Source organism: Trichomycterus rosablanca, chromosome 16 (assembly GCF_030014385.1).
Source record: "Trichomycterus rosablanca isolate fTriRos1 chromosome 16, fTriRos1.hap1, whole genome shotgun sequence".
NCBI lineage: Eukaryota > Metazoa > Chordata > Actinopteri > Siluriformes > Trichomycteridae > Trichomycterus > Trichomycterus rosablanca.
Genome location: NC_086003.1, coordinates 29,089,771 through 29,112,282, shown reverse-complemented (window position 1 = coordinate 29,112,282; position 22,512 = coordinate 29,089,771). Strand labels below are relative to the sequence as shown.

Genomic DNA, 22,512 nt, shown 5'->3' with positions numbered 1-22,512 from the left:
CCAGGAATGCAGCAATTCAGAAACACTGCGTAAACTGAAATGAAATAGACTTAAAAATGCGGCATTTAAAAAACGTTTCATTTTAAAAACGCTGCATTTTAAAATGCAGTGTTAGAAATGCTGCATTCAGGGTCGCTCACGTAGGAAATGCTCCCGGCCATTATGGGCACTTTAGAATTGTACCTGTTATGAAAACTGTAAGCACCTTTAAGTTGAAAAGCACTAAATACGAACAAAGTATTATTATTATTATTATTATTGTTATTATTATTATTTTTGAACAGTGGTCTCCCGTCCAGGTCAGACCAGAGAAAACCCAAACTGGTAAATGTAATCCAAGAACCATCAAAAAAAACAGGTCTGCTCTGCTTTAAGCTGCAGGGACCACAGCTACCAATGTCCACAGTCAAGCAAGCTTTACATTGTGATGGCCGCGCTTATATAGACTCAGCATCAGTAGAGAAGGAGCAAAATGCGGGTAATTGGATACGACTAGACACAGGTGCGTTACGGGTACGTGTAAACTTCCGAAAAACGGGCGCGTGGAGAACACGATGGACGACGGTTTCGTCTAATGATCTCTCACGTGGATTGAAACTTAACTCAGGACTCAGTTCAGGCGGTGTGTTCGAACCTCACGGCGCGTGAGCGCGAGCGCGACGAAAGATCAAGGGCGAAAGAAAGTGAGAGAGGAGCGGAGAGAGGGGCGAGGGGGGTGAGGGGGCGGTGAACAGAGGGGCAGATGTTTCGTCTGGACTTCGGAACTTCCTCTGGTGAGTCTGTCACGTAGGTGACGTGTGCTCGGCACGCGGCCGCTTTCATCTCGCCCGAGCGAGATGAAATAAACAGAGCGGCGATACTGGCGACCTTCACCCTCGTGCCCCGAGAGATCCTGGCATGTGCCGTCCTGCTGGGATTCCTGCCAGCGTGCAGGGACTCAATTCCTACGACAGGCTCTGTTGATCCTGGAACATGGCTGTGGGAATTTCATCCCAGGCTTTCCTTTAATTCACATGTTGGGAGACGAGGCCTGACTTGCGGTCAGCATTCTAATTCATCTGCCACCAGAACATTGCATCCGAACACACTGGCACCAATATGCAGGTCTTCTGCCTCCTTTTCTGCTATGACAGTCTCTGTTGATCTTGGAACGTGGCTGTGGGAATTTCATCCCAGACTTTCCTTCAAGCCACATGTTGGGAGACGAGGCCTGACTTGCGGTCTGCGTTCCAGTTCCTCCTAAAGTCGATGTAGACTCTAAACATTGGAATGGCATTAAATCCTCAAAAATTAGTGTATGCCATATATCGTGGCATTTATCGTGGCACTTCACGTTGCTGAGCATTATTATAGCTGGTATTTTGTTTACGTTATGACTAGCAGTGTGCTTTTATCCCAAACAAGAGGTTTGTCATACCCAAAACATGTCCAAAAAATAAATCTTGCCACTTGACATATGGGCAGGACGGTGTGGAAAACATGAGCGGCTGCATCGCTGACCGGGTGGATTTGCCCCCACGTGTTTGTGCAGAGTGAGTCACTACCGGAGCAGGGTCACGGCGGACCTTGCCGTCGGCTCCCGAGCTTCATCAGCAGAGTCATGCGAAGCGGGGGTGGATTCGGGTGACGGGCAGATGCCAGCGAGGGCGTGGGGAGGGCGCAGGAAGGTCTGACGATGTCCTTGGTCGGCGCTCATGCCGAGGAGATGATAAGGAGGTAAAGTAAACACGTCTGGCGGCGTCGGCGGAGGGCAGTTAACATGTCACGGCCACCTCATGGACACCGGGGTAGGAAGAGCCCGAGAGACACAGAACTGGAACATGACATCGCTCGCCCCCCTAGCCAACCTTTAATTAGCGCTCTGAGTCCGCTGCGGTTCATTTACAGAGCGGCACGTGCTTATTAGTCTGGGTACAGCGGCACGGCGGGGCAACGTAAACATCAATTAATCCTGCGTGGGTATTAACTTCATCTTTATATAATAATATATAGTTAAATTATAGCATACAAACACACATACTATATGCAAATGTAAGCAGACGCTTTTATCCAAAGCAATTGATGGTTAAGGGCCTTGCTCAGGGGCCCAAAAGTGGCAAAATGGCAGTGTCTCTTATAGCAAGAAGGGCCTGGGTTCCATTCCCCAGGGTCCGTTCTGTGTGGAGTTTGCGTGTGTTTCCTTCAGGTGCTCCGGTTTCCTCACACAAGTCCAAACAGGTGTGTGTCCTTCGCCCAATGAAACACGTCCACCGTGACCCTGACCAGGATGAAGCGGAGGTAAAACAGACAGTACATGGAACAGTGGTAGTTGGTCAGATTTAATTCAGGAACCAGGCGTGACACTGTCCACAGTCAAGTGAGCTTCACAGAAGCCATAAGGAAGAACATTAAAGCCTGTCTGAAGTTTATTTACAGTCTAAGCAATTGATGGTTAAGGGCCTTGCTCAGGGGCCCAAAAGTGGCAACATGGCAGTGTCTCTTATAGCAAGAAGGACCTGGGTTCTATTCCCCAGGGTCCTTTCTGTGTGGAGTTTGCGTGGGTTTCCTTCAGGTGCTCCAGTTTCCTTGCCTAATGAAACACACCCACTGTGACCCTGACCAGGATGTAGCAGAGGTAAGACAGCCAACGAACAAGTACATGGAACAGCGGTATCTTTACCCGTCACCTAACAACGACCTGGAACAGATTTAATTCAGAAACCATGTGTGACACTGTCCACAGTCAAGTGAGCTTCACAGAAGCCATAAGGAAGAACATTAAAGCTCACTTGACTGTGGACAGTGTCACATGTGGTTCCTGAATTAAATCTGACCGACTGGACGTTCCAGCTTATCGTAAGGTGACGGTGTAGGATTCCTTCCTGACCTTGTAAAGATACCACTGTTCCATGTTCTTGTCATTCATTCGCTGTCTGTTTTACCCCCAGCTTCATCCTGGTCAGGGTCACAGTGGGTGTGTTTCATTGGGCGAAGCGCACACACACACTTGGACTTGGAGCACCTGAAAGAAACCCACACAAACATAGGGAGAACATGCAAACTCCACACAGAAAGGACCCTGGGGAATGTAACCTAGGCTCTTCTTGCTATAAGAGTCACTGCCATTTTGCCACTTTTGGGCCCTTGAGCAAGGCCCCTAACCATCAACTGCTTAGACTGTAAGTCGCTTTGGAAATAAACTTCAGACAGGCTTTAATGTTCTTCCTTATGGCTTCTGTGAAGCTCACTTGACTGTGGACAGTGTCACGTGTGGTTCCTGAATTAAATCTGACCAACTGGACAAGTTCCAGCTCGTTGCAAGGTGACGGTATAGGATTCCTTCCTGACCTTGTAAAGATACCACTGTTCCATGTACTTGTTATTCATTCACTGTCTGTTTTACCCCCGGCTTCGTCCTGGTCAGGGTCACGGTGGGTGTGATTCATTGGACGGTTCTTCTTGCTGTAAGGCAACAGTGCTACCCACTGCACCATGTACCACCTCCATTCATAAGTAACTTGTAACATGGTAACTCACACCTGGAATCATCAGTGGTGCTATCAGCCGTCGGGCGACACATCTGTTTGAGGGTGTCAAACATCCTGTGCTGTGTGTGATTCCAGAGAAAGCCAACCCCCCCTGTGAGACTGACCAGGATAATTCTGTAATAGAACCTGAAAATGAACTGAAATGAATGAATTCTGAGGAAACGTCATCCGTCCTCGAGGTTTGAACAGCTGAGTATGAGGCAGCTTGTGAGGTGGAACATAAAAGGATTAGAGCAGATTAGGATGAATGAGGAACCTGCACCCGTCGCTCCTAATCCTGCTCAGCTTCTGATAACAAAGCCCGAAAATAAAGCTCACACGGAGGAACCCAACGACAATCCTACACTCCAGAGAAGAGGGCGTGTCTAAATTCTCAGATCCCTTAAAATGCTCCTACTGAGGCGCCTTAATTCTGAGTGATGATCTGACTGAATAACGAGGGAGCGCCCGACGCCTCCTCAGCGCTGAAGGCAATCCCAGCATTCAGTGCGGCACGACTTTTCTCACAGTAAACGACAAACGTGGTGGACGAATAAATGCGGAGCAACCAACAGAGTTCTTGTCTTATTAGAATCCTCTCTACTGAGAGCAGGGCGGGTCCCCAGGTTTTCACACAGACTAGAGGACTCTTATTGTTTCTAGAACCAGGCTGTAGCCTAGCGGTTAAGGTACTGAACTAGTAATCAGAAGGTTCCTGGTTCAAGACCCACCACTGCCAGGTTGCCACTGTTGGGCCCTTGAGCAAGTACTGTCACAGTACTGTAAGTCGCTTTGGATAAAAGCGTCCGCTAAATGCTGCAACACCCTGGACAGGACGCCAGTCCATCACACACACGTCTTTGGACTTGTGGGAGGAAACCGGAGCACCCGGAGGAAACCCACACGGAAATGGGGAGAACATGCAAACTCCACCTGGGAATCGAACCCAGGACCTTTGTGCTGCTCCTTTGCTCTTTAACTAATCAATGATTTTTTTGTTTGCTGTGGTTTATTTAGACATATTTTACATCTGATGGGTGTAAAATGTTCCAAAAAAAGTTGGGACAGGGACAGAATAAGCATTTAGGAACTGAGGACGCTATTAACGCCGTACCATGTCTTGTTCAGCCATAACATTAAAACCACCTCCTTGTTTCTACACTCACTGTCCATTTTATCAGCTCCACTTACCATATAGAAGCACTTTGTAGTTCTACAATTACTGACTGTAGTCCATCTGTTTCTCTACATGCTTTGTTAGCCCCCTTTCATGCTGTTCTTCAATGGTCAGGACCCCCACAGGACCACCACAGAGCAGGTATTATTTAGGTGGTGGATGATTCTCAGCACTGCAGTGACACTGACATGGTGGTGGTGTGTTAGTGTGTGTTGTGCTGGTATGAGTGGATCAGACACAGCAGCGCTGCTGGAGTTTTTAAACACCTCACTGTCACTGCTGGACTGAGAATCGTCCACCAACCAAAAATATCCAGCCAACAGCGTCCTGTGCCCACTGATGAAGGTCTAGAAGATGACCGACTCAAACATCAGCAATAGATGAGCGATCGTCTCTGACTTTACATCTACAAGGTGGACCGACTAGGTAGGAGTGTATAATAGAGTGGACAGTGAGTGGACACGGTATTTAAAAACTCCAGCAGCGCTGCTGTGTCTGATCCACTCATACCAGCACAACACACACTAACACACCACCACCATGTCACTACAGTGCTGAGAATGATCCACCACCTAAATAATACCTGCTCTGTGGTGGTCCTGTGGGGGTCCTGACCATTGAAGAACAGGGTGAAAGGAGCTAACAAAGTATGCAGAGAAACAGATGGACTACAGTCAGTAATTGTAGAACTACAAAGTGCTTCTCTATGGTAAGTGGAGCTGATAAAATGGACAGTGAGTGTAGAAACAAGGAGGTGGTTTTAATGTTATGGCTGATCTGGAGTGAGTTTTTGACCCTGTACTTATCAGTGAGATGTAGTGAGCCGTTATTTGTGCACCAGACGTGCGTTATCGAACCCGGACTGCAGTGATCGAACACTTTAAATGGAAGAATAAGTGCTTCTGCGTGGCTTAATTAATAGCAGCTGCTGATTGAGGAGACAAGAACGAGCGCCAGCCTGGAAGACACAATTACAGAAGCATTCATTACGAGCCGGTGAGTAATGAGACGCTCTCGGTAGGACGGCTGTTCCAGTATTTAGACTTCAGCGGTAGCCTAGTGGGTAGAGCTGTCATTTAAATGGTTGTGGGTTCAAACCCCAGCTCTGCAATGCTGCAGCTGAGCACTTAACATCCACACAAACTGGAATATATGGAAAATAATTTAATTGTATTCTACGTACATGCATAAACGCATGATTATTATTATTATTGTTGTTGTTAATATTATTATTATCATTATTTTTCTATTATTACTGTTATTATTATTAGTATTATTAATATTATTACTCTTGGCATTATTATTATTATCATAATTATTATAATTATTATTATCATTATTATAATTATTATCATTATTATCATAATAATAATTATTATAATTATAATAATAATAATTATTATTATTATTATCATCATCATTATTATTATTATTGTTATTATTATTATTATTACTATTTTTCTTCTTCTTATTATTATTATTTATCATTATTATTATTACTGATATTATTATTGTTATTATTATTATTATTATTATTATTATTACTGTTACTATTATTATTAATTAAATAATTGCAGTGCTTCAGAGCCTGACTGATTATTAAAAAAACATTTCCTCGTTCCCTCTCTGCACCAGTGAAGAGCAGCTCCACGTCCAGCTGAGACTATGTAAAAAAATTAGCTAATATTAAACCTCGGAGTGTTTATATGGACCTCGGGGGGGTTTTAGGTCCTAATGCGCCGCTGTATCAGCCGCCCTGGGCTGGGCTGGGTGTAATGGAATGTGACATTAGGACCGGTGGAGGGAGGAAACTGAATTACTTCCTGTCTGAGTGAAGAACGGCGTGTTTGGAAGTGTAATTGATTTAATAAACGTTTTATATCCTGCTGAGAGAACTGAAGAGAACTGAAGAGGAGCTTCAGAGAGAGCCTGGTGTCACTGCTACCTCGAGGATTTACCTCGTTTTTACCTCACTGAGGTACTGATGTGTGTTAAAGGTGAAGCATCAGGAGGAGGAGGAGGACGCCACTATCCATACAAACAAACATTTGTTTGTTTGTTTGTTTCTTTTTTATTTGTTTCTTTTTTGTTTGTTTCTTTCTTTCTTTCATTGTTTGTTTGTTTCTTTTATTGTTTGTTTTTATTTGTTTGTTTGTTTGTTTCTTTAATTGTTTGTTTTTATTTGTTTGTTTGTTTGTTTCTTTTTCTTTTTTGTTTCTCTTTCATTGTTTGTTTCTTTTTTGTTTGTTTGTTTGTTTCCTTTTATTAGTTTCTTTTTTGTTTCTCTTTCATTGTTTGTTTCTTTTATTGTTTGTTTCTTTTTTGTTTGTTTGTTTGTTTCTTTTTTATTTGTTTCTTTTTTGTTTCTCTTTCATTGTTTGTTTGTTTCTTTTTTGTTTGTTTGTTTCTTTTTGTTTTGTTTGTTTGTTTTTCTTTTTTAATTTGTATCTTTTTTGTTTTTCTTTCTTTTTTCTTTCTTTCTTTTTTTCTTTCTTTTTTGTTTGTTTGTTTTTATGTTTGTTTGTTTCTTTCTTTCTTTCTTTCTTTCTTTCATTGTTTGTTTCTTTTTTATGTTTGTTTGTTTGTTTGTTTGTTTTTGTTTGTTTCTTTTTTATTTGTTTGTTTGTTTGTTTCTTTCATTGTTTGATCTTTTTTCTTTGTTTGTTTCTTTTGTCTTTTGTTTGTTTCTTTTTTTCTTTGTTTGTTTTTTTCTTTGTTTGTTTGTTTATTTTTCTCTCTTGTTGTTGTCATGTCATCAATTCTAATAAACAGCGTGCTGGTGCTATTTTAGGGTGGTACGGTGGAGTAGTGTGTAGCACTGTCGCTTCACAGCAAGAAGGTTGTGGGTTTGATTCCCTGGCTGGACTGTCTGGGTCCTTTCTGTGTGGAGTTTCGTGTGGGTTTCCAAGTCCATAGATGCACAGTCAGGTTAACTGGAACTACTAGTAATAGCCTGAACGTGTGATTGTATGTGTGGCGACCTTTCCTGGGGCCTTACGCCTGGTGAATCAGACCCACCGTGACCCTGACCAGGATAAAGCGGTTGTAAAACAGACAGTGAATGAATGACTGGATGAATGAATGAATGAAGCTGTTTGTGTCTGTGTGTGTAGAGCTGAAGGTGGAGCGTTGGCGCGGTGCTCTGCATTAGCATTAGCTGGTGTTTTGGTCTGTGCGCCATACAGGAATCTAATTCTGTGTTTGATAATGAAATTGATCAAAGTCCAAGGCCAACAAGAACTCGCCCCCCTCACCCCCATCACCTCTCTCTCGCCCTGTCTCTCTCTCTCTCTCTCTCTCTCTCTCTCTCTCTCTCTCTGAGCGGAAGTGAGTGAGCGCGTGTGTGCGTGCGTGAGTGAGTGAGTGGAGCTGAGTGTGAGCGTTCTCTACTGCTGCAGTTTGAGTGAGTTTCTAACTTTTCTATTTCTTTCTGTGCTGTGCTAGATTGTTTATAAAGTTGTTTCAGTATTAGTGGAGGTGTGGGGTTGTAGTTAGAGGGGGGAGGGGTGTTTTTGTTTATACTCGCCGGGTGCCGGCGTTTTTTACCGGTCGCCATGGCGGCGGTAGATAAAGCTAAGTTGGAGAAGCTCAGTCGCCGTCATGGGATTAGACTCGCACCTGAGATGAGGTGCTCAGTGGAGGACTGTGTTTTGGCTGTGGGAGATGTAGTTGACTGTAGCAGTGTTTTGGCTGCATCTAGGATGAATGGTGCAGTTGTTATTTTTCTGGACAGTGTAGAGAAAGTAAACTCTGTGGTACAGACCGGTGTTGTGATTAAGGACACATTTACACCTGTAATGCCCCTCGTTAGACCTGCTAAAAGAATAACTATTTCAAATGTTCCACCATTCATGTCTGATGAAGCACTGATTGTAGAACTCTCACGTTATGGTCAAGTTATGTCTACCATAAAAATGATCCACTACGGTGGAAAAAGTCAACGTTCACGGCATGTTGTCTGTTATAGACGGCAGGTATACATGGTTTTGAAGAGTGGCGTTGAAGATCTGAACATTGCTTGCAAATTCAAAATTGATGGTTTTGATTATGTTGTTTTTGCCACTTCTGACAACATGAAGTGTTTTGGGTGTGGGCAAGAGGGGCATTTGAGGCGTTCGTGTCCTTTTGAGGCAAGTAAAGGTACATCACGGGCCTCAGATTCTGCACCTGACGGGGGAGGTGTAAACCACACGGGTGGTGCAGACGCTGGACCTGGGAGTGCTGGAACTGGGGAACATGGGGAGAATGTTGGGTCTAGTGCAGAAGGGGACAGGGTTGAAAGTGTGGATGAGAACACTGTCTCAGGCACACAGACTCAGGTTAGGGAGGATGATGCTGTGGCTGGGCCTGGTGGCGCTGGGGACATTGGTGTGGACAGTAAAAATGATGTGCAGGAAGGCTCAGGGTCTCAAGGGGACTCAGCTACTATTGTAGCTGAAGGTGGTGCTGCAGCTATTAATACTGCAGAATATAGTTTGGATGGGGAGGACATGGAGACTGACTCCGTGGTAGAGGAGACACTTTTCAGAGTTCCTTCTGGAAAGCGAAAATTGAAAACAAAGTGGACTAAAGATGGGGAAAAGAAAGGGAAAACACAGAAGGCAGGTGGGCAGAAGAGTGAGCAGCAGAAGGAGGTTCTTGGTTCTGGTACCCCTGATGACACTGACAGTGATCTGTCTGATGTTAAAAGTCAGAGGAGCTGTCGAAGTGCATACATGTTCGACAAGATTAGGTCTTTTTTGACAAAAACAAAAAACATGAAAGGTGTAGTTGTTGAGGAGTTCTTTCCTGACAGGAAATTATTCATAGACTCTGTCCGGGCTCTTATGAGAAATGAAGGGGAGGACCAGTTTACTGTGCAGGAAATTTATCGATTAAAAAAAATTGTTCCAAAATTGAAATTAGGACTGAAGAATGAAGATGGTTATGAAACCTCTTAGCTTTAGCTTTTTTTTGTTTCTACTGTTCCTCTTTTCTTCACTCATGAGCAGGATAAGGGTGGGCTCTTTAAATCTAAATGGGGCACGGAACAGCTATAAAAGAGCTTTGTTATATGAATTGATCAGACAGAAGGGGATTGACATCATGCTAGTCCAAGAAACACACAGTGATGATGATAATGAAGTTGAATGGAAAAAGGAATGGGAAGGTGAAGTTCTCCTCAGTCATTTGAGTTCTACCAGAGGTGGGGTGGCTGTTCTCTTCTCTAAAAATCTCAGGACAACATCTTGTGATATTGAGCAGGTGATGAATGGCAGGTGCATGATTGTACGAGCACAACTTGAACATTTTAAAGTTGTTATTTTTAATGTTTATGCTCCCACGACTGGTGTTGACAGGGTGGCCTTCTTACGTACTGTTAGTACAGCTCTGCAGAACTGCAGCACTGATGACTACCTGTTTGTGGGGGGTGATTTTAATTGTACTGAAGATGACACCATGGACCGTAATCACACTGAACCACATGCTGCATCTCAGCGTACCCTTTGTGAGCTAATTAGAGCTCGTGAGTTATATGATGTATGGAGGGGTTTTAATCAGAATACAAGACAATACACATGGGCCCATGCAAGGGATGGTTTTATGTCACTGGCTAGATTGGATCGGATTTATTGTTTTAAGCACCAGCTTAGCATTGTTAAGGGTTGTATGATTGCACCTGTTGGGTTTTCTGACCATAGCTTGATTTTATGTTCGGCTTTTATTGCTAACATTAGGCCTAAAAGTGCTTACTGGCATTTTAATACCTCCCTGTTAAGTGACATGAATTTTAAACGTGTTTTTTCAGTTTTTTGGAATGCTTTCAAAATAAGGAAGGGTCAGTTCTGTAACCTGCGTGAGTGGTGGGATTATGGCAAGGTTGAAATACAGCAACTTTGTAAACAGTATACTTTCAATATGTCACAGTATATTGCCAAATCAATGAAAACATTAGAACATGAGATAGTTCAGTTGCAATGCCTTATAGATACAACTAGAGACCAAAGTCATGTCACAACTCTTAGATCAAAAACTTCTGCTCTTAGAGATCTTTTGGGCATCAGGGCACAGGGGGCTCTGGTCCGATCGCGTTATCAGAGCTTGTCACAGATGGATGCCCCATCCAAGTTTTTCTTCAGTCTGGAAAAAAAGAATGGTCAGAGTCGTGTCATTCACTCTCTGCGCTCTGAGGAAGGACTAGAGCTGACAGAGCCCGCTGAGATAAGGAAGAGAGCTGTACGGTTCTACAGCGAATTGTACAGAGGTGAGCATGTGGATCATGGAGAACTGGCCTCTGGTTTTTATTCAGGTTTACCTAGGGTTTCTGAGCGCTCATGTGCAGAGCTGGAACGGCCTCTGTGCAAGCACGAGCTGTATGCTGCCCTGCAGGACATGAAGGGTGGTACTGTCCCAGGTATCGACGGCCTTCCTGTGGAATTTTATAAGGCCTTTTGGACAGAGCTGGGGACCGATCTGCTAGCTGTTCTCAATGAGAGTTTGGATGATGGTTCCCTGCCATTAAGTTGCAGGAGGGCTGTTGTCACCCTTCTGCCTAAGGCGGGTAACCTGCAAGACATAAAGAACTGGAGGCCAGTGAGTCTCCTGTGCACTGATCTGAAAGTGTTTTCCAAGACTCTGGCTAATAGACTGAAAAATGTGATGGGGCAGGTCATTCATCTAGACCAGACCTACTGTGTGCCTGGTAGGTCCATTAGAGACAACATTCACCTAATTAGAGGTGCTTTGGAAATCTCTAAGATTTTGGGGTTTGACTTGGGTCTCATTTCTATCGATCAAGAGAAGGCATTTGATAGAATTGAACACCAGTATCTTTGGCATACTCTTGAAGCTTTTGGCTTTGGCCCAGTTTTCATGGGCATGGTTAAGGTAATGTACCAAAATATTGAAAGTTTGCTGAAAATTAATGGGGGCTTAAGTGCTCCATTTCAGGCTGGTCGTGGTATACGTCAAGGATGTGCCTTGTCAGGCATGTTATACTCTCTTGCCATTGAACCAATGCTGAATAAAATTCGCACACAGAGTGAAGGGGTAGTTCTAAGTAAAAGTGATTTGTATCGGCATCACCTATCTGCTTATGCAGATGATGTGATGATTATGGTAAATGGACAGCAAGATGTTGATAGATTGGTTGCCATTGTATGGGACTTTGAACTTATTTCATCGGCAAGGGTCAACTGGGGAAAAAGTGAGGCTTTAGCAGTGGGTCACTGGGCAAAAGGGTTGCCAGTTTTACCTGGTGGTCTGTTATGGAAGACTGGGGGGATAAAGTATCTGGGTGTGTATCTTGGGGATGAAGTCACACAGCTTAAAAACTGGGATGGTGTGGTGGAGAAAATGGCTGGTCGTTTAGCACGGTGGAAATGGATTCACGGACAGCTATCCTTTAGGGGGAGAGTACTAGTTGTCAACAATTTGGTGGCTTCAGTACTGTGGCACCGGCTGTCCTGTGTTGATCCCCCAGTTGGACTACTGTCGCGGCTGCAAACCATATTAGTGGATTTTTTTTGGGACCGGCTTCATTGGGTTCCTCAAGCTGTGCTCTTTCTCCCAAAGGAAGAGGGAGGACAAGGCCTAGTGCATCTTGCGAGTAGACTGGCAACTTTTCGTATGCAGTTTGTGCAGGATTTCCTGACTGGGCCTGCTGATCTGGTGTGGCGAAGGGTCACTTGTTCTATTCTGCACAGGGTGGATGGCCTGGGACTGGACATTGCTTTGTTTTTAATGGATTACAAACAATTGCATTTAAATGGATTACCGCTTTTTTACCGTGGACTTTTTAAAATATGGGGATTTTTTGAGAGTCGTCGACTGACCACCTCACTTTTCTGGTTGCTGAAAGAACCTTTAATTAAAGGAGCTCGACTGGATGTGTCAGGTGATGGAGTACCTGGGCTTACTCAGAGACTTTGTGCATCTGGGACTATGTTACTACAGAATTTAGTGACTGTGGCAGGATCAAACCTGAATGATGTGCACGCTGTGTCCTCAGTGTTGAAACAGAGGTCCTTGCGCCACACCAGGACCATACTTGAGCTGTGGACACAAAGGCTTTCACAAGAAGAAATGGCTTTGCTAAAGGACTATGGGAGTGGCAGGGCAGTGCCCAACGGGGAAGATCCTTTCCCAGAAACTGGACTGACACCGGCCTTAGGCGAAGGCTCAGGTCCTTTGTTAGATATTTCTGACCTACGGGACTTGGACCTTCACACTGTGTCGGGCAAGATTTTATACAGGTGCTTGGTTAAGGCTTTTAATAAGTCCGTTTTGGATGGCAGGCCGGACACAGTGTGGAGGGACAAGTTTGGTGGGGAAATGGACAGACGACCTGTCTGGAGGGTTCTGTACAAGCCGCCACTCACAAAAAGATCTGGGGACCTCCAGTGGAGAATATTACATGGGGTTATTGCTGTTAACTCTTTTGTGAATGTTATTAATCCAGGCGTAAGTGATGTATGTGTTTTTTGTGGAATTAGAGAAACGATATTTCACTGTTTTATGGAATGTCAGAGATTGAGCTCTCTTTTTAATACCCTGTCTGTTCTGTTTTTGAAATGTGGGGAGGTTTTTAATTCACTTGCATTCATTTTTGGAGCTGGCTACAGTCAAAAAACTCGATTTAAATGGCAATTGCTTAATTTTATTGTAGGCCAAGCAAAACTTGCTATTTATAATTCAAGGAAAAACAAGATAGAAGGCAAATTTGGTCAGAATGTTTTACAGTTGTTCATGGCTCTGGTAAGATCCAGAATTGTTTTTGAGTTTGGGTTTTACAAGAACATGAACAATACTGAGGTATTTGAGTCTGAATGGTGTTATAATGATGTCCTATGCAGTGTGGTAGAGGGTGAGTTGATCTTTGCTAGCCCATGGAGCTAATGGTCAGGTGTTGAAAATGTGTTTTTATGTTTTGTTTTAGTTTTTCTGTAATCAACCTGATGTTTTTTAATGTTTGAATAAAGGTTTTTGTAAAATTCAAAAAAATTCTCTCTCTCTCTCTCTCTCTCTCTCTCTCTCTCTCTCTCGCCCTGTCTCTCTCTCTCTCTCTCTCGCCCTGTCTCTCTCTCTCTCTCTCTCTCTCTCTTGCTCACTTCCTGGCCGGATGAGCTTCCTCTCTTCATTCACTAAGTGCCTGATACACTTACTGGAATGGTAGATAAAGGTCACGTGTAATGGCATTGACCCTCTGCGGGGGGCAGAACAGGATCAATGGCTCTCTGTATGTAGAGAAGAATACCGCCACTCCCGCCATTAGGCGCCGACTCAATTGTAAATGATTAGATCCAATTAACGTAATTAAATGTGGTAAAAGGTCCCGGTGCACTAATTACAGCCGGCTGAGTAAATACTGACGCCTAATTAGATGCTCCAATAATAATAAGGACGGGGGATAAAAATAACCTTCCTGTTATTACTACACACAGTAAAAATGTAAATACATTACTGAGGGACATCCTGGTCAGGGTCGTGGTGGGTCCGGTTTCCCTGGAATCCCACACCGGACGGGACGCCGATCCATCCTAGCAGTACGATGCCCAGATCACCTCAGCTGGCGTCTCTCGATCCGACACTGCGGCGACTGCACCGAGGTTCCCCCGGACTGACCAGTAAACACACAGCGATGCCCGAGGACTGAGGTCCAGCTTCACCCCAAAGTGCCGCCGCACCCTCACTCCTGTACGGGTGCTTATACTCCCACCACTAGGGGCAAATTTTCCTCTCTCACCTGAACAGGGCGTGTTCCAATCCTATCATTCAAAAACAACATTATCAGACAGCCAAGAGTGCTTTAAAATACTCAACTCTCTTTCTTTCTTCTTTTGTTCTTTCACTCATTTTTCTTTTTTCTTGTTTTTCTTTTTTTTTCTTGTTTTTCTTTCAGTTTTTCTTGTTTTTCTTCTTGTTTTTCTTTCTTTCTTTCTTATTTTTCTTTCTTGTTTTTCTTGTTTATCTTTCTGTTTTTCTTTTTCTTTCTTTTGTTCTTTCTTTCTTGCTTGCTTTTGTTTGTTGTTTCTTTCTGCTGTCTCTTGTTTTTTTTCTGTTTTTCTTTCTTTTGTTCTGTCTTTCTTTCTTTCTTTCTTTCTTTCTTTCTTTCTTTCTTTCTTTCTTTCTTTCTTTCTTTCTTTCTTTCTTTCTGTTGTTTTACTGTGGTGCAGTGGGTATCACTGTCACCTCACAGCAAGAAGATCCTGAGGGGCAGGTTTTCCTCAAGAACTCACAGAAATCATCGGACGTCTAAAAGGTGCTATTAAATACTCGACTGTTAGAAACTGAAGTTTTATTTTATATAGTAGAGATAAAAAAGTACTTAATGAGAAACGTTGGCGTTGATGCCATCAAACAAAAATTCTAATTTACTGCTTTGAAAACACTTTTGAAATGCCCTACATGGCCAAAAATATGTGACACTTCTGCATTTTAATGAATGAATAAGATTAATAAAATAAATGTGATAAACCTGAATTCCCCACAGACATGGTCATTAATCTTTACAGAAATATGGAGGCTTATGTAGCTGCAAAGTGGCGGCAGATTTATATAAATGTAAATGATTTGTGAATGTATGTCAGGCTTATAGTCAGGTGTCCACATACTTTTCAAATACAGGCCACATATTGTCTCTTCTTCGGTACAAGAAGAACAGGAATGAGAGGATTCTGGGTTGTTCTTTTAACGTGTGTGTGCGTGTGTGCGCACGCGTGTGTGTGTGTGTGTGTGGTGAGGAAACCAGTAGCTTTATTACCTTCACATCCTCCTGAACTTGCAGCTGATGGTTATTGGGGAGGGGCAGGGGAAGTTTGTTTTGTTTGGTGTGTCCCCATCCCTCCTCCCCAACACAGGACATACAGGAGGAACCAGATGTCCCTACAAAGAGACGACCAGCCCCCCCTCCTTTAATTGTCGTCGCTAATTAGGGTGTCTCAGGTATCGGCGTCCTGTAGAAGCCAACGGAGAAGAAGCGCAGCATTCAGATGCTAATGGGACGAGATGGTGGACAGGATGTTCTCCGGGCCGAGCAAGGAACCGAGCGCAGATAAACGCCGCAGTTTCATCCTTCTGAACGGATAAACCGGACAGAGCTCGTCCTCACGTTACACTCATCTGTAAACTCTCACACCCCACGTCCAGTCAATTCTGAGGAGTTTTAGTGGAAATAACCCCAAACCCTCAGCCCTCCCACACGCACCAGCTTTAATTCATTTAAATTATTCATTTATTATATTAAAAATATGACAAATTAGGCAGATTCATGCACAGTAAACATTTCACTAAAGCTTTATACACCGATCAGCCATAACATTAAAACCACCTCCGTGTTTTATCAGCTCCACTTACCATATTGAAGCACTTTGTAGTTCTACAATTACTGACTGTAGTTCATCTGTTTCTCTACATGCTTTGTTAGCTCCTTTCACCCTGTTCTTCAATGGTCAGGACCCCCACAGGACCACCACAGAGCAGGTATTATTTAGGTGGTGGATCACTCTCAGCACTGCAGTGACACTGACATGGTGGTGGTGTGTTAGTGTGTGTTGTGCTGGTATGAGTGGATCAGACACAGCAGCGCTGCTGGAGTTTTGAAACACCTCACTGTCACTGCTGGACTGAGAATCGTCCACCAACCAAAAAAATATCCAGCCAACAGCGCCCCGTGGGCAGCGTCCTGTGACCACTGATGAAGGTCTAGAAGATGACCGACTCAAACAGCAGCAATAGATGAGCGATCGTCTCTGACTTTACATCTACAAGGTGGACCGACTAGGTAGGCGTGTCTAATAGAGTGGACAGTGAGTGGACACGGTGTTTAAAAACTCCAGCAGCGCTGCTGTGTCTGATCCACTCATACCAGCACAACACACACTAACACACCACCACCATGTCAGTGTCACTACAGTGCTGAGAATGATCCACCACCTAAATAATACCTGCTCTGTGGGGGTCCTGTGGGGGTCCCAACCATTAAAGAACAGGGTGAAAGGGGGTAACAAAGCATGCAGAGAAACAGATGGACTACAGTCAGTAATTGTAGAACTACAAAGTGCTATTCAAGAATCTGTGATTTCGCAGAGGAACCAGAACCAGCACCACAACCAGTACCAGAACCAACACCATGCCAGTAGAAAAGCGCTATAAGGAGCCTGAATGGAACCAGAGCCTTACCGCGTGTTCAGATTAGCAGATAAGCGCATTAGCATTATTTAAATCTGCTTCCTGTTTGGTTCAGCAGTAAATGGGAAGAAATTTAAACTATTTGCTGGATCTGGGAAACTCGGAGCTTTTAAAAGAGATTATTGTTCAGCACACACGACCTACCAGCCTCCATCTCTAATTCATGTCTACTCACACACACACTCACACACACGCACCACACACACACACACACACACACACACACACACTCACACACTGAAATTCCAGCAGGGCAGAACTGCTGAAACCGTAGGCTCAGTGTGTGTAGTGAAGGAATGAGTAACACGGTCTGAGTCACGCCGCTCCGTTTTTGATGCGCGGAGGCAAATAATGGGGCGAACGCACGCTAATGGACATCAAACATTAACGCCAGTCTTACAAACTTGGCCACGCCCGTCTGAACACAATCTCTGTGTTTCGACCCCACGTCTGCAGGGGTACGGGGGGCAAATCCACCTACCGGAAAACCTGTTTCAAAAAAATCCATGTTGGTCAAAAAGAGCTAGAACTGGAACTGAGCCAGTTCCACATTGGTTGAAAAGAGCTAGAACTGGAAGTGAACCAGTTCCACGTTGGTCGAAAGGGGCTAGAACTGGAACTGAACCAGCTCCACGTTAGTCAGAAAGGGTTAGAACTGGAACCAAACTCATTCCACGTTGGTCGAAAAGGAACTAGAACTTAAACTGAACCAGTTCCACACTGGTCGAAAAGAGCTAGAACTGGAACTGAACCAGTTTTACGCTGGTCAAAAAGGGCTAGAACTGGAACCAAACCAGTTCCACGTTGGTTGAAAAGGGCTAGAACTGGAACTGCACCAGTTCCACACTGGTTGAAAAGGGCTACAACTCGAACCAAACCAGTTCCACGTTGGTCGAAAAGCGCTAGAACTGAAACTGAGCCAGTTCCACGTTGGTTGAAAAGGGCTAGAACTGGAACTGAGCCAGTTCCACACTGGTACCCCTTTTACACCAAAAAAAACATGGTTCTTGAACCGGTTCTGTTCAGGTTTCTCTGAACCTTGGTGTTCTGTAGAGAACCGACGCGCGTTTTCACCAGTTTTTGAGAACCAAGCAGCGTCATCATCGGTGGGCGTTACTTACTAAGAGTTAAGAGAAGTAATAACATGGCGGAGTGTGTGGATTATGTGCGAGCATTTGTGCTGCTGTTACAGATGTTTGTTTTTATGTAAAAAGCATCGATCTAACTATCGGTGATAAGAAGACGTGACGTGTTTTTCTCAGTTGTTGTTTTCTTTAGTTCACTGATGTGAGAAGTGTTGAAAAAGCTTCACGCTTTATTTTTCATGTTAAGCGGTGTTCGTTCTGTCTGGGTCACTTTTATCTCGTAATATAACACAGTTCACCTTTTTAAAGGTGCTTTGAAAATATCACCGGCAAACTGGCTCAAAATGTAATCAGGTGAAGTTTAAAAGATAAAAATGCAGCATTAAGCTTCATACGAGACACCAGCTGATGGCATTGTTGTTGTCGCTATGCTGTACAACATGACACGCCCACTGACGGACGTCACGGTTCGCGCTGAAAAACCAAGTATTCTGTGGTGCCAGATTGGCCCGCTAGTTCGCTGTCTGGAACCTCTTTTTTCCGGTGGAAACACGCGGAACCGGTTCATAATCAAGTTCGGGAACCGGAACGGGCTCCGTGCCGCGTCGGTGGAAAAGGGGTATGGTTGAAAAGGGCTGGAACTGGAACTGAACCAGTTCCACGTTGGTTGAAAAGGGCTAGAACTGGAAGTGAACCAGTTCCACGTTAGTTAAAAAGGGCTAGAACTGGAACTGAACCAGTTCCACGTTAGTTAAAAAGGGCTAGAACTGGAACTGAACCAGTTCCACGTTAGTTAAAAAGGGCTAGAAATGGAACTGAGCCAGTTCCACACTGGTTAAAAAGGGCTAGAACTGGAACTGAACCCGTTTCACGATGGTCAAAAAGGACTAATTTGATCTTTAGGAAGAGTGTCCATATACTTTTGGTCATATAGTGCGCATATATCACTTGTACAGTCCAGGAAACATCAGGTTGGGGAAGGACCGGTTTATTATTGCTGTTGCAGTCCCCCCCCCCTCCCCGGTGGTATTTACCACATCCATCCTGCAGCACCAGCTGCTTCCTCCACCGTGGTGCCGAGTGCCAACCGCGACTCCAGCATCCGCTCGCAGCCACAACACGTCCCCCTGGTTCAAGCCCCACTACTACCATGCTGCCACTGTTTCATCACGGCTTTATCCTGGTCAGGGTCTCAGTGGGTCTGATTCACTGACAGGTCAGACACCCCGGACAGGTCGCCAGTCCATAACCGAGCACACATTTATACACTTACACTCAGGGCAATTTCTAGTAGCTCCAATTTACCTGACTGCACGTCTGTGGGCTTGTAGGAGGACACCGGAGCGCCTGGAGGAAACCCATGTGGACACAGGGAGAACATGCAAACTCCACACAGAAGGGACCCTGACCACCCGGCCGGGGAATCGAACCCATGCCCTTCTTGTTGTTTGCCTCCTACGAAAGCAGACTGTAGATTTTTCTACAAGAAGTCAATAACTTGGATTTATTTATGAGCAGCTGTAGGTCTGAAGATCCTCTGTACAAGCAATCGTCCATGAGTAGAACCTTCATGGAACAGTGGTCTCCTGTCAAGGTTGGGAAGAAAACAAACTGCCACCGTAGTCAAAATTAGACGTGTGTGTTTTGTAATGAAGGCTGATGAAAGGCAGTTGACCCCGTCCAGCTGCGGAGGTGTTTCCTGTTGACCAGCGTGTTCTGATAAGATCACACCCCGAGCACAGCGTGTGATCATGTGCAGCGCGGCTGATCCAGGCCTCTGGTACTGATAGTGAACATCAGCTGATCCGGATGGTTGAGCACCGGGCTGTTTCCTGTCTCACTTCCTGTCTTACCACACGGTGACCTTTACGCTTCTGAGTGTGTCACATTATATGATCCAATATGTGACCAAAAGTATCAGGACGCCCCTTCTAATACCTAAAAACATGTGTTTCAGCCTCAGCAATTGCAGTTAATCATATAAAGGAAACGGTATGCTTCTGACTTTGCAGCAACAGTTTAGGGAAGGTCCTCTCCTGTCCCAGCATGAGCGAGTTCTATAAAGACACGAAGAAAAGCTCCAGTGATCTCAGCCCCACTTAACAACTCTGGGATGAACCGGAACATCAACTGAGCCTCAGCGCCCAGCCATACAAATAAATGCTTGTTTAACTAAATGGGCACAAATTCCCATACACAGATATAATTCTTGTGAGAAGTAAATGAATGAATGAGTGAATGAATGAGTGAATGAATGAATAAATGAGTGAATCAATGAATAAGTGAATGAATAAATGAATGAGTTAATGAGGAAATGAGGGAATGAATAAATGAATGAGTGAATAAATGAATGATTGAATGAATGAATAAATGAATGTGTGAATAAATGAATGAGTAAATGAATGGATGAGTGAATAAATGAATGAGTGAATCAATGAATAAGTGAATGAATAAATGAATGAGTTAATGAGGAAATGAGGGAATGAATAAATTAATGAGTGAATGAATGAATGATTGAATGAATGAATAAATGAATGAGTTAATGAGTAAATGAGGAAATGAGGGAATGAATAAATGAATGTGTGAATTAATGAATGAGTAAATGAATGGATGAGTGAATAAATGAATGAGTAAATGAATGGATGGCTGAATAAATGAATGAATGAATGAATGAATGAGTAAATGAATGGATTAATAAGTGAATGAATAAGTGAGTGGGTAAATGAATAAATGAATGAATTAGTGAATAAATGAGTGAATGAATTGATAGATGAATGAATGGATAAATGTGTGAATAAGTGAATGAGTAAATAAATATGTGAGTAAATGAATGAATAAATGAGTGATTGAATAATATATGAGAATGGATGAGTGAATGAAAAAGTGGAGGAATGAATACTTGACTGAATGGATGAGTCAATGAATGAATGAATGAGTAAATGAATGGATTAATAAGTGAATGGATGAATGAGTGAATAAATAAATGAATGAGTGAATGAATGAATCAATTAGGTTTTAAAGAACCAGTAAACCAGTATGAATGACCAGTGGTGCAGCTCCTGGTTTCCATCATCAGTGTTCATGTGTTAGCGTGGTGCCCGTGTACACACAGATGAATGAGAGGCGCCCGGGCATCATCAGTGCCCTTCAGTGCCGGCGTACGACAGGATGCCATCTCCTGCTTCCTGTACTGATGTTAAGTGGGTCACTCACTCACTCGCTCGCTCATTATTTAGGAAGGTACCCAGCAAGAAGGTCCTGGGTTCGATTCCCCGGCCGAGCAGCCTGCGCTAACACCTCGGCGTTACTCCTCCAGCGCACTTACTGAACTTCCTGTGTAAACAGCAGAATCAGTGCGGAGCAAACAGGGGGGTCTCGGGCCTCGGGCCCCGCCCGTCTCCTGCTCATCACCGTGTTTTATTAATGACAGACAGGAGAACCGCTGCAGAGCCGAGAGAGTCTAGCGCAGCCAGAGAGCCGAGGCTACGTCACCACTCCCGCCGGCGAGCGGAAACACATTCTCACCCACACGCTGCTGCTGCCAGCGCTAACACACCTGCTGCCACTCTCACCTGCCACTCGCTGCCCATTTCTGAGAAAACGCTGGAACAGAGAGAGAGTCTGTCCAACATTTACTGTCTGCATCGTTATCAGGGTCGAAACAAAATCCTGGACGAATCGCTGAGGTCAGACCACGAGAACCAAACTCAATGTGATTGTGGGCAGCTGAGGCATGGTGCTGGGGTTACACTGGGGTAACACAGAGGCGTGGTGCTAGGGTAACACTGGGGTAACACTGAGGTAACACTGAGGTAACACTGAGGCGTGGTGCTGGGGTTACACTGGGATAACACTGAGGTGTATGATGGGGTAACACTGAGGCGTGTGATGGGGTAACATTGAGGCATGGTGCAACACTGAGGCATGGTGCAACACTGAGGCATGGGGCTGGGGTAACACTGAGGCATGGTGCAACACTGAGGCATGGTACTGGGGTAACTCTGAGGCATGGTGCTTGGGTAACACTGAGGCATGGTGCAACACTGAGGCATGGTGCAACACTGAGGCATGGGGCTGGGGTAACACTGAGGCATGGTGCAACACTGAGGCATGGTGCTGGGGTAACACTGAGGCATGGTGCAACACTGAGGCATGGTGCTGGGGTAACTCTGAGGCATGGTGCTGGGGTAACACTGAGGCATGGTGCAACACTGAGGCATGGGGCTGGGGTAACACTGAGGCATGGTGCAACACTGAGGCATGGGGCTGGGGTAACACTGAGGCATGGTGCAACACTGAGGCATGGTGCTGGGGTAACTCTGAGGCATGGTGCTTGGGTAACACTGAGGCATGGTGCAACACTGAGGCATGGTGCTGGGGTAACCCTAAAGCAGGGCAGGGGCTGTGCTGAGGTAACTCTGAGGCATGGGGCTGGGGTAACACTAAGGCATGGTGCAACACTGAGGCATGGTGCAACACTGAGACATGGTGCTGGGGTAACTCTGAGGCATGGTGCAACACTGAGGCGTGGTGCTGGAGTAACACTGGGGCAGGTCGGGATAAGAGAATGCAGGGT

At 44.6% G+C, this 22,512-nt stretch overlaps 1 protein-coding gene across 1 annotated transcript; it reads right to left on the bottom strand.

Moving 5' to 3' along the window:
• Positions 1-21,643: 21,643 nt before the first annotated feature.
• LOC134330143 (keratin-associated protein 9-1-like) lies at positions 21,644-22,288 on the bottom strand. Its single transcript, XM_063011139.1, has one exon. It carries the CDS (start codon positions 22,286-22,288, stop codon positions 21,644-21,646), a length of 645 nt encoding a protein of 214 aa, XP_062867209.1.
• Positions 22,289-22,512: the final 224 nt, after the last annotated feature.

What these genes read in the sequence shown, in the direction of transcription:
- LOC134330143 (XM_063011139.1), bottom strand. Translation starts at nt 22,288, where the DNA reads ATGCCTCAGTGTTACCCAAGCACCATGCCTCAGAGTTACCCCAGCACC.